Genomic DNA, 13,118 nt, shown 5'->3' on the forward strand with positions numbered 1-13,118 from the left:
TAGAAATGAATGCCCCTATCAACTTGTATATAGAGCTGTCTGCCTTATAGCTTCAATAAATCCACCATCCGAGTAGTGCTCATTAGACACAATATAAGGTTTGGAATATTATATTACTATGATTAGCAGGTTTAGTATATTACCGGTTATATGGTACTATTATATACCGTTCGCGTTATATATTATGTGTATAATATATTATGTTGTGATTTACTTACCGGTTTATTGCAAGTAGTCATTGTCCCAGATACTGGTCGAGGTAATCTGACAATTGTAGCTCCTCCTCCTCCTCCTCCTCCTCCTCCTCCTCCTCCTCCTCCTCCTCCTCCTCCTCCTCCTCCTCCTCCTCCTCCTCCTCCTCCTCCTCCTCCTCCTCCTCCTCCTCCTCCTCCTCCGAGTCCTCCTCCTCCGAGTCCTCCTCCTCCGAGTCCTCCGAGTCCTCCTCCTGTTTCTGCTCCTTCTGTTAATGTTGCTCCTAATTCTATTCCTGCTGCTCCTGTATTATATAATTATATAAACGTTAAACTATAAAAATTTAACTACAAAATACCAAACAATTGGTCTGAGTTATCAAGCTGTGACGTCAGCAGTGTGACGTCATACTGCTGACGTCATTAGTTGGACAGTTGTAGATGGATTAAAATTTCAGATTAGTGCTTTATTTACTTGAACACAGGGCAGTACACCAGATGAAGATACAAATGAGTTTGGTAGTCATCTCCCGGCACGTTCCTGGTTGGATGGCGACCCGCCCTCGGGATTACTTCTTTAACCTTCTTGTCTCTGTACTTCTGTAGCGATTTGGTAGAGGACCAATAAAAATTGGTCAAGTGTAAAATTAAGTGTTATGTTGTGAGACTCTTTTGCAAGAAACTATTGAGCAATGAAGCTGAATATGTCGCGGGGTTGCTGTGAAATGCAGGTAGCTAGATATAAACTCAAGCCAACCGCAAAATACCGAGAAGAAATGAACCTTTTCCGCTAAACAGTAAACACACACCTTTACCACCTACTCTCAAACCCACAAACTCCCAACCAATCTGCTGCCAGATTACATATCATGTGAGCTATATTAGCCTGTTAGATCCAGTGAAAAATCTCCCTAGCTCCTTAGCATTTAACTACTACCTGCAGACAATAGCTTTAACTCTTTAGTGGGATCATACAACTCTTTAGTAGTTTACAAGCAGGGTACTAACTATACTAGCATTTCCTGGGTACTCATAAGTGAGATCATACAACTCTGTAGTAGCTGTCTTACAAGCAGGGTACTAACTACACTGTCGTGAACAGATTAAGAACAGACATACACGGTAAGCAGGGTAATAACTATACTAGCCCCTCCTGGGTACTCCTATAGGATACTGGTGTTTTTAGGAGAGACACACATCATTAATATATATTATAGTAGTTGTGATGTAGTATTAGTAGTAGTAAGGGGGCTCTGATCTCCATTTCCTGGTTGTTAGCCGACGGCTCTTCATCCCTTTTAGGAGGTCTAGACAGACAACAACAACATGACGAACCTAGCAAGCTAGCTCTTAGACAGCCAACTTACGGGAAATATACTACAGAAACAAATATTCCAACAATGTACTGTTTACTGAGTGTGGCCCGTGATTTTAAAAAGAAGTTAATGTTAACAGGGTGAAGTTGTACAGAATAAAACTAAAAACATAATGAGAAATTAGCATTATTTTCAGAGTGAAATGGACGAGCATACTAGATATTGTCGAGACTGCTTGTATTGTAGTTTAGCAGTCGCTGGAGACTAGGAAACTTTCACAAAACTTATTGTGATGGCTATTTTGTCACCAGATTAATCAGAATATTACTTTTTAGTCTGCTGTACGGAGCTTCTCCTCTATTGTGTTGGTAAAATTATCCACTGGGAGATTGTGAATGTTAAATTCAGAAAGAAAGCTGAACATGATATATGAATAATGATAATATTATTAATTTGGGGATGCTGCAGCTGTATCTTGATTAATACGCTACTTCTACTACTTCACCTCGTTGTTGTATTACTACTATTCTACACTACATTATTGTGGTAGTCATCAATACCTTGTGTGGATGTGGTATCTATCTGATATACTTTTCAATGATTATTATTCAAAGCATTATAATGGAATTTCAATGATTCGCTGTCGATTATCAATAATTTCCCAAAGGGTCAGTGTAACTTCTTCGGAAAACTGTCAATTCTGCTAGTATCAGTGTCAATTCTGGTAATTGAAATATAATCAGTTTGCTGATAAGAAATCAAGGTGTCAGATGGTATCACGTAATCACAGTGTTCAGTAGAAACATTTTAATAACTTGTGATCTGGCGGTGATGTCGTCATCTCCGTGGCGAAGAGTTTTCGATTATTAAATAAATATTAATGTTCGTGATTTTATTGGATAAATACCAGAATGAGGATGACCGCCCCTGAATGTACCATATTGTGTGAGATTTAAAACCCAGATATTTGATATCCTAGTCACATCTGGTACATTACTAATACCAATAATGTGCCAGTATTGCTAATATATTCTCTCAGTATGGTGACATCTGTTTAACACTGCATTTCACGTACCTAATACTCTGGGATATATTTAGTGAATTGCGTAAACATTACTTTCTCATGAAACTTCTCCCAAATAAACCTGCTGCCGGGTAATGAGTATACTAACTAATTAACTAATTAACTAATTAACTAATTACCCCCTCAGGGCTGGCTGAGCAACCTGCTGATCCACACGTGGCCCCAGTATATTGTTATCTCTCTCTTCACAGCCCTCTGGTGTGTTATCACCTTCATTCTACCCATACCAGGCTGTCCCACGTGAGTAGTTACTTGTATTTAGTGCATATTTAGTGCATAGTTCCTCTTTACTCTTCAGGTGTGTGGAGTTAATTTCATTTTAACGATCATTAAATTCTTAAACCTTCCTTTATTATTACGTTATTGTAACTTGTATCAAAGTATAGCTCAAAAATTCATCAAAAGTTACAACATCTTCAATGTTCTACTGCCATCATTTGCTATCATAACCATCAAGTTCAAATGAAAATAAGTTTTAATTTTCCACGAAATAGCCTTTAGTGGAATAACGAAATTTGGCAGTCATCATAAACACATTGACACAGCGTGTTTTACAGACACATGTCAACTCACACTGTATGCTAATATCATGTAACATTGTGTAATATTATTTCGCTTCAACACGAGGCGACTGTCCTGTGTCTGTTAGTTTGAGATGTAAGTAAGAATTACAGGATGACGTCATGTTGCCAGTAGTGACGTCACACCTATTTTCAGAGGATATGTAGGACCAGGAGGGATTGCTGACGGAGGGTTACTAGAGAACTGTACCGGGGGAGCTGCTGGTTACATTGACAGACTGGTTTGGGGGAGTCACATGTACCAGCATCCTACCTGCAAGGTTAGTTATAGTTCTAGGAGAGCCTACCTCGCCCATTAACACTTAACAGAGGCCAGCATCCTACCTGCAAGGTTAGTTATAGTTCTAGGAGAGCCTACCTCGCCCATTAACACTTAACAGAGGCCAGCATCCTACCTGCAAGGTTAGTTATAGTTCTAGGAGAGCTTACCTCGCCCATTAACACTTAACAGAGGCCAGCATCCTACCTGCAAGGTTAGTTATAGTTCTAGGAGAGCCTACCTCGCCCATTAACACTTAACAGAGGCCAGCATCCTACCTGCAAGGTTAGTTATAGTTCTAGGAGAGCCTACCTCGCCCATTAACACTTAACAGAGGCCAGCATCCTACCTGCAAGGTTAGTTATAGTTCTAGGAGAGCCTACCTCGCCCATTAACACTTAACAGAGGCCAGCATCCTACCTGCAAGGTTAGTTATAGTTCTAGGAGAGCTTACCTCGCCCATTAACACTTAACAGAGGCCAGCATCCTACCTGCAAGGTTAGTTATAGTTCTAGGAGAGCCTACCTCGCCCATTAACACTTAACAGAGGCCAGCATCCTACCTGCAAGGTTAGTTATAGTTCTAGGAGAGCCTACCTCGCCCATTAACACTTAACAGAGGCCAGCATCCTACCTGCAAGGTTAGTTATAGTTCTAGGAGAGCCTAACTCACCCATGATAATAACAGACGCCAGAAAACCTTTTTCTTTTCCAGTTTCAACATTATGTGATGATAGAGCTGCTGTATTTCAGCCGATGTACCACACGACACTAGCCCACGACCCAGAAGGTATCCTGGGCTCTCTGACAGCTGTTCTCACGGTCTATAGTGGTGTTGTAGCGGGACACATTGTTGTTATGCTCAAATCATCACGTGGTTCCACAGTCGGGGCTCTCTCTGTGCTGAGTGTTGTATCGGTAAGCTTATCTGACTTACTCTTTAGATTTGATAATGTTTTATCTTACTTTTGTAATGCAGTTCTGCTGTATTTTCTCACCGAAATCCTAAAGAAAATTCCGTTTAACACGCGCGTTAAAGTGTCAAGTAGGTATGAGCGTATCTCAATTAATTAAAACATGAAATGGGGCGGGGTATTGCACTATTGCACGTGGTATGTAGCTTACTGGGCACTTATAACTTGGTGTATTTCCAATTACACCCTGTAATTGGTGTGATGTATTGAGTGTGTACACAGGTGTGTAATGTGTATACAGGTTAATTGCCACTACAAGTTCCGGGTTTACCGTTACACTCAGCCACTGCAGTCTGTAGTTCACAACCACTATCTGTGCGTTATTAACTTAACGAGGACCGTACAGGACACTATATTAAGACGTGTAGAGAGTTAGCTCTGTGTACTAAGCTACTAGTTCTACTGCTTTCTTCACTGTATAATTGCAGATGAAGTTTAAAAGATTAACTTTCACAACACTAAGAGTGCATAATACTCAACAACTTTACGCTTCACCAGTGTATTATGTTAACGCATGTTACTTTCCGATTACAGTACAAGTTTAGTGTTTACTGTCTGCAGTTTGCACACCAGTAACACTAGTAGTATAGTACTAACACAGATACGAGGACATCCTGTCATTCCCTTACTGCTGTGCAGTTAGATTATTAACATTTCACTTTCACTCTTACTGCTGTGCAGTTAGATTATTAACATTTCACTTTCACTCTTTCTGCTGTGCAGTTAGATTATTAACATTTCACTTAATTACTCTTACTGCTGTCCAGCTAGATTATTAACATTTTACTTTCACTCTTACTGCTGTGCAGTTAAATTATTAACATTTCACTTTCCACCTACTTCCACCGACAACTCCTCTACAAGGTTATTGTGTGCGGTATCTTGTGTAGTGACGGGTGCAGATATTATACTGACAATATCTCTCTATCTATCGTAAGATCTTACCAAATACTCAAATATTTGTTTTTGGGACAATAGCTTTACAAAGCTATTGTCTCAAAAACAAATATTTTACGATCTTTGACATTTAGCATACTATTCATAAAGTTAATATCAGCTCTAAAATAAATGTCAGCTCTTACATACCCAAACTGTTGGGGTGAATCGATGCAGTAACAATTTAGTGATAAATATATCATTATATCATGCACCTAATTAACTAGTATTTTGTGCACACGAAAAAATAGTACATTAAAAACACGCACTGTGAACCAGTAGGCAGTATGTCAGTATGAGAGAGTGTGTGTATTGGTATTGGTAAGTGTAGTACTAACCACCATCATTCCTGGCAATATCTTCACTTAATTTCCTCAACTACACTGCACGTGCTAGGCTGTACAGTGTACTGTACATTATCATGTACATTAATTAGCTACCACACAACTTGTTTTGTCAAATTGGCCCCTGAGGTCGCAGAAAATAATACCCTTTCCTCGTGTTTGATTTGTTATTTATTAACTGTACAACATCTAAAAATCTAGGGAATGTCTCCATTATTGTTACTTTACTAGTTACACAGTTATAAACACGTAACATAGTTATAAACTTATAAACGGCTCCGGAATACTGATAAATATGAAGACTGCACTAGCTATGTAAGATGCGGGTACCTAGCTATGTAAGATACGGGTACCTAGCTATGTAAGATACGGGTACCTAGCTATGTAAGATACGGGTACCTAGCTATGTAAGATACGGGTACCTAGCTATGTAAGATACGGGTACCTAGCTATGTAAGATACGGGTACCTAGCTATGTAAGATACGGGTACCTAGCTATGTAAGATACGGGTACCTAGCTATGTGAGATACGGGTACCTGAGTGCTGGAGCTTCTTCACTCTGCTTACTACTGAATTACTGAAATACTCTTATCTCTAATATAAACCCTACTATAAAGTCTACTGTCTGAGTGAACTATTGTCTGAGTGCCCCCCCCCCCCCCCCCTATCTGAATGCCCCCCCCCCCCCCCGGCCCCCCTACCTTAGTGAACTAAAGCTCCTTACCCCACCCTGAACAATAAACAGTATCAGATGTAAAATATGCAAGCTAACCAGCCCAGTCAATGGAAATACATTAGAAGAGCTGGTGTTTAAAGGATTATTTAAACTACTTACCAGTAAAATATAACAATAGAACGGGTTACTTTATTTCATAGTTCGTACACAGTGAAGTTAAACTATTTTACTTGTAGTTCTTAAAACTACATTTAACAAAACTGTTCTATCTTCAACATTTCGGTCAGAAGACCTGTCTTCTTAGAAGAACTTAATTTTTGGCCTCCCTATGTAAAGTTGTACCTCAAGTCCTGAATACATGAAGTATACCCAACTTGTCCGGTATAGTTCCTCACACAGTCCCATAGCGTGACACATTAATATTCACACAGTACACAGTGTGCTCACCCTCTAACAATAATATGAAGTGCTCTTACTTCCCCCGTTGTCATGGTTACATCCGCTATCTTTGTTTGTTCAAGTACTGTGCATGTATTGAGTATTTCAGTACACTCCGCTACTCGCACTTATTTTATAATTTAACCGCGGAAATCGTGCAAAAAGTGACTTTCTACGGCAATGTAACCGCATAAATTGAGTGGTCGTACTGAAGCCCCCCCCCCCCTCCTCCATTTCAAGGTCACATGTTCTGGAGTACAGCATGTAGCTCTGGAGGGATTGGACACGTGATAGGAAGTTACACAAGAATTACACATGTGTGGTTTGACAGGTCACTAACACCTGACCCGCTAACCAGTAACCACTGGTTACCAGAAACCAGTAACCTCTGGCTACCAGAAACAAGTAACCACTGGTTACCAGAAACAAGTAACCACTGGTTACCAGAAACAAGTAACCACTGGTTACCAGAAACCAGTGACCACTGCAACTGGCTACCAGAAACCAGTAACCACTGGTTACCAGAAACCAGTAACCACTGGCTACCAGAAACCAGTAACCACTGGCTACCAGAAACCAGTACTAACCACTGGCTACCAGAAACTAGTACCCTAACAAGAGTCCAATTTGATAAGCTTCGTTACTCACCATGTAGAAAATTATCACAAGTTTTAGAAAGTTTAAAGTTGAAATTGTCTGGTAGAATATGGTTATTAGAAACAATACAGTATCAATACTGTGGCTGAATACCACCATTGCTCAATTGCTAACTTGTAGATCTCATATCAAACGTCACTTAACGCTTATCATTACAATTAACAGTACAGTATCAAGTATAAAGTTTTTAGATAATAGATTCCCAGTGGGATTGAAGTTTATTACTTTAGTAATATTGTCGCTACTTTGCACTTGTCAGCTGACATACCACGTGTTCAGCTGACATAACACCTGATACTACTAGTTTTAGGAGGCCAGTATAATATATAATGAGATCTAACTGAAGCAAATAATGAGTCACACCATTTCTATTAGTTGTGATATTATGTGTAATTTAATCTACATAACCTAACCACCTAAATAAAAGCAAGAATGTAGCATTACATCACAAATATAATTTTATAACTTATTTAACGTTCGGAGCCAAGGAAATTCTTTTGTCCGGAAACTAACAATTTATTTGATGATTTCAAAATTTCAACATCCTAGACATTCAATAAAGTAATTCCATTGAGCCCCACACTCAAATGTAACACCTCCAAATGTAACATTTCAGCTGGCTATCGGACTGATCCTGAGTAAGGGAACTCTAACCGGAGGATGGGTCCCAATCAACAAGAACTTGTGGTGAGTACTGAGTCACGTGGTGAGTACTGAGTCACGTGGTGAGTACTGAGTCACGTGGCGAGTACTGAGTCACGTGGTGAGTACTGAGTCACGTGGTGAGTACTGAGTCACGTGGTGAGTACTGAGTCACGTGGCGAGTACTGAGTCACGTGGTGAGTACTGAGTCACGTGGTGAGTACTGAGTCACGTGGTGAGTACTGAGTCACGTGGTGAGTACTGAGTCACGTGGTGAGTACTGAGTCACGTGGTGAGTACTGAGTCACGTGGTGAGTACTGAGTCACGTGGTGAGTACTGAGTCACGTGGTGAGTACTGAGTCACGTGGTGAATACTGAGTCACGTGGTGAGTACTGAGTCACGTGGTGAGTACTGAGTCACGAGGTGAGTACTGAGTCACGTGGTGAGTACTGAGTCACGTGGTGAGTACTGAGTCACGTGGTGAATACTGAGTCACGTGGTGAGTACTGAGTCACGTGGTGAGTACTGAGTCACGAGGTGAGTACTGAGTCACGTGGTGAGTACTGAGTCACGTAGCGTTATATTACTAGATGTAGTTTGACATGCTGCTCTGATCGAATTATTGCATTCCTTTAAAGTTGAATATATATCCGCTGAAGAACGGCTGTGTTGACCACAGCTACTAGATTAAATACACAAGTTACCATAATATAGTAGCTATAGTTACCAGATAGTAATATTAAAGTAACTAGATAGTAACTTGAAAGTAACCAGGTTCCTATAATATCTCAGGAGCGTGTCGTTTGTAGCGATTACCTCAGCCTCAGCCTACTTCGTGCTGGCTATCATGTATCTCATGATAGACTTCTTCCACATTTGGTGCGGGGCTCCTTTCAACTCAGCCGGTAATACATCTAATTAATTAATTGTTTTTTATTTTGTTTTTTTGTGACCACTATCCAGTCCAGTGTCTCTCTCATTTAATCCGTTTGTCTACTGAACGTGAGGTAGAGAGTCGAGGATGAAATCTCAAGAAAGTTGTTTTTACGGGTTACTATCTCTAATAATCTCTGTATAACGTTTCCAGGAAAGAACCCGCTGTTCCTGTACGTTGGTTCCTACATAGTGTACTCCTACTTCCCCTTCAACTGGGCCACATCCCAATCACACGGGGCCCTCATGTTGCAGTCTGTGGTCGGGACTGCCTGCTGGCTCTTAGTCGGCTTCTACCTCGACTGCAAGAAGAAGTACTACAAAATATGAAACGTTCTGTTGAGACATGTGATTAAAGTGTGGTGAAGGAGCGGGGGAGGTTTTGCCGGGCATATTGTTGGGCATTTTATCCTGCCTCGTTATTCCTATAGAGGAGACGCTAATTTCAGATAAATTCCACATTTGACGTTGGTTTAATTGGTTCAGACTTCAAAATTTGAAGTGCAGTGAAAGCAGTATTAATGACATTCTCACTTTTCAGAACTAAGTGCCTAATATAATTAAGATATAACATCTGAACAGTTTTATTCCTGTTCCATATGATCGAGGATAGTCAGGGCTACAAAACCTGACCAAGTTTAGCTCAATCCAGTACTGCGCGTTCGAGATATGAGGTTAAATATACCAAAAATAGGGGTTTTCTGGTGTGACATCATTGTAAATTTTTTGGAGTATAACCTCAATATCTCACAAACTATCCATTTGTGGTCTTTCTGAGTTACACTATCTGTTTCCTCTGGCAATTTCGGTTCAGAGTCAATTAAGTTTGAAACAAAATCTCAGTAAATGTGAAAGTTCTGAGGATGTCAAGTTTGTAACAAGCGCGCGCGCGCGCGCGCGCGCACACACATATGACCTCATATCTTCCACATTTAATGATTTTTCATGGAAATTCTTTCACCATCTTGTAGCACTCATGTGCTGAGTAGGATAGCATTCTAATCATGTCTTTAAAAGCTTTAGATAGATACTGAGGAAGAAAATTCAAGCTTGTAACAAGCGCGCGCGCGCGCGCATGGCCCATACTATATGATCAATGGACGGGAGGATTAAAGTACTTTCATGCACACCAGCATGCTCATTGATGGCTTAAAATGAAGCTAAGACATACTCCTATCAGATCCACCATAAGTTAGATACCATAATAATCATTAAATGTGTCTAAAATGAGGAAGCTTTGACAAGTGCGAGTGGTTTTGGCAAATTTTGGTATAAAATGGGCCCTGAGATCATATTTTTCTCATTAAAATCACATATATCACGTATATTTATGTGTGTTGGGTGTATCCTCATTGGTATCAACCATTTCAATCATCAAGAGCAGCTTTCCTGATTCTTTATCTCATGAAAATGGGCAAAAAAGCTCATAAATAGTCCAAAACCGGTCATTTTCGCCGCTTTAATAACCTCATTCCTGGCACCCAGAACACTTTGGGTACTCAAAACATAATTTTTCGGATACCTCAGACCCCTAACTAGCACATGGAGCCAGAAAGAACAGCATGCAGAGACTTTTAAATTTCCATGGTTGAGAACCCAATGTCACACTATTCGTTCATTAATCCTGCTTTCACTGAGTGGGTTTTTATACGCTCTGAAAATACTTGATTTAATCAGTTAATTTGTATGATACATCGTTTAAAAGGTTGGTTCGGAAAATTTGGAAGAGCATGGATGTTTTTAGAGCCGTTAAAATGAGTGGAAACTAGCTTACTAGTGATCAGAATAAATTCACTAACCTAGTTGCCGCATGAACACTAGGTTATTATTTGTGGTTTGTTTATTAATAAAAATTACTGTGTTGAATTGTTTTGTTTTCTCAGCAGGACTGACACTGATTAGTGGGGGTTGAACATTTTTGCAATATTTTCACGCAAAAAAGCAAAAAATTGTGTACCTCTGATATGTTTGATCGTGATATTATGATGCTTAGTGCTTACAGTCAATACTTGGTTTGTTGAGGGCTCTTTCGATAAATCATGGTTTGACTATTTATACGTTGCTACTGGAATAGGTCAAAACGGGTGTGTTTAATTAACTGCAACTGTTCTGACATCTATTGAAGCAGAGTAAAATATGGAAACAATTTTTAAATTAGGCTATGTTAATTAATATGCTATTGAAAGATTATTTATAGTCGTTCAAAATTTGTAAACCAGAAAATCTTTTCTATTCCTGAAAATTATGACGCTTTATAGTTGTTATCAGCTCACCCCATTCTTTGTATCCTAAATTTGTATTTTATTTGCTATTCTTATTTTTTAGATTCCCTGGGAACCACTGTCCGCGAATTCTGTAATGACTGACTACAAGTTTATTAAATTTAAATGCTATTGTTGATTTCATTGGTTTAATTTACAATCAGTGTTGGGAGAGTCCGTTTTTCAAAAGATTTGAAAAGTAAAATGTTTTTAGTCCCATTATCCCATCTTGTGATTATGTAGTAAATTATTTGATTGGAAAGAAAGTTAAATTTATTTAGTAATTAGAAGTCGTCTTGGGTTTTCACATGTGGACATGCCACATGACACATGTATTCGCAAAATTATTATATTCATGTTATTTTTACAATGAAGCGACATACTGTCTCCTATTCGTGTCTAAAGAAGCCACATAAATCGTTCAACCCTACGATTGAAGCCACATAGGGCCTGGGGGACAATTTTAAACCAAATCAATCCTCTTTTCAAAAGGGTCGACCAACCGGAAAATGAAGCTTATGCTCCTTCGCGCACGCGTGACGCGCCATATTGTCATAATCACTGACATCCGAACCCTTTATATTTCTCTAGTTTTGTGTATAAAGTTGACGTTGACATCCCTTATAGCGCAGCACGTGTGCGCGGCGCTTTGTTATTTTTCCTTTTCTAACTGCTAACGAATAGCGGTTACACTAAATCACGCCAAGGATTTTAATTGTAATTATTCAAGAACTAGAAAGACCTTAGCATAAATTGCTCATCTCTAACCAGACTCATTTCACGCTTGCAATAGCGTGCGACCACCACAAATACCATTGCATGGTGTGACGTTGCTCTAACCAGAGCCCTCTCGCTTGCAGTAGCGCGCGACCGCGCTACTTGTGAAACAATGAACAAGCGCGTCACGCAGTACGCGTAGGCGCATGGCTATGTGAAGGTGTGACGTGTGCAATGTGGGGCAAAATATTGATTCACGATGTCAATCTTGTAGGTTTATAACCTACCAGGACGCGCGCCGAGTTGAAACAAATATTTTACGATCATCGCCTGTTAAACATCGTTTTACCTGAGGACCCCAGGCTATTATATTCATTAACATAATAAAGATTTGGCGAAATGACAGGCTGAGCGCGGCCGGCCCAGTAAACATCGTTTTGCTTTATCCAGAGCGCTTGTAGTGGCGCATGTATATGTATAATATAATCTTCACCTAACCATGTGCTTTCGCTCCACTGCGCAATTGGAATCATTTGTTTTTTAGGTAAAATTAATTTTTAGCCCAAAAACTACCCTTTTTATTTTCACTCTTTATCTAACCAGAGCCCTCGTGCTTGCAACGAAACAAGTGCGTCACGTACAACGTAGCACGCGAAGGCTCATGGTTAAGTGTATGTATGATAAAAAACATTTACCAATCTAAAATTTAACGTAAGTAAGTAAGTAAGTAAGTAAATAAAGATTATGACATAACATCATCACAAGTGTCTACAAAATATCATTGCACTAAATAAAAAATAATTTAAATAAATATATTTTTCCATCAACATTAATAATTTATCAAATTCAATTTGATTAATTAATAAAATCTAATACATTATCTAACGTAAAACAATAAATGTGTTTATTCTATGTATTATTAAATCTAAAATAGCCAATTAACAAATATAAATCAGGTATCCGCCTGAAGTGGGCAATAATAAACTTTTCATTGTGTGCTTATGATTTACGGGTAAAGAAGTCAATTTGAGCTCTCGATTTATTTATGAGGCGAGGTCTCCTTACAAAATATATGGTGGCCGGCTTTGTATCACGTGGTGACCCCCA

At 39.3% G+C, this 13,118-nt stretch overlaps 1 protein-coding gene across 3 annotated transcripts in view; it reads left to right on the plus strand.

Annotated features, from left to right (window-relative positions):
• LOC134822958 (heparan-alpha-glucosaminide N-acetyltransferase-like) overlaps positions 1-9,531 on the plus strand; it is a 29,239-nt gene extending 19,708 nt beyond the window's left edge. For all 3 annotated transcript variants that reach the window (XM_063834239.1, XM_063834241.1, XM_063834240.1), the window contains 6 exons: positions 2,719-2,831; positions 3,309-3,432; positions 4,184-4,348; positions 8,073-8,143; positions 8,893-9,005; positions 9,188-9,531. In XM_063834239.1, the coding sequence (XP_063690309.1) occupies positions 2,719-2,831; positions 3,309-3,432; positions 4,184-4,348; positions 8,073-8,143; positions 8,893-9,005; positions 9,188-9,363 (762 nt within the window). In that variant the 3' untranslated portion in view covers positions 9,364-9,531. The remainder of the gene's footprint in view (positions 1-2,718; positions 2,832-3,308; positions 3,433-4,183; positions 4,349-8,072; positions 8,144-8,892; positions 9,006-9,187) is intronic.
• The last annotated feature ends 3,587 nt before the right edge of the window (positions 9,532-13,118 follow it).

Source organism: Bolinopsis microptera, chromosome 11 (assembly GCF_026151205.1).
Source record: "Bolinopsis microptera isolate Bmic1 chromosome 11, MBARI_Bmic_1.0, whole genome shotgun sequence".
NCBI lineage: Eukaryota > Metazoa > Ctenophora > Tentaculata > Lobata > Bolinopsidae > Bolinopsis > Bolinopsis microptera.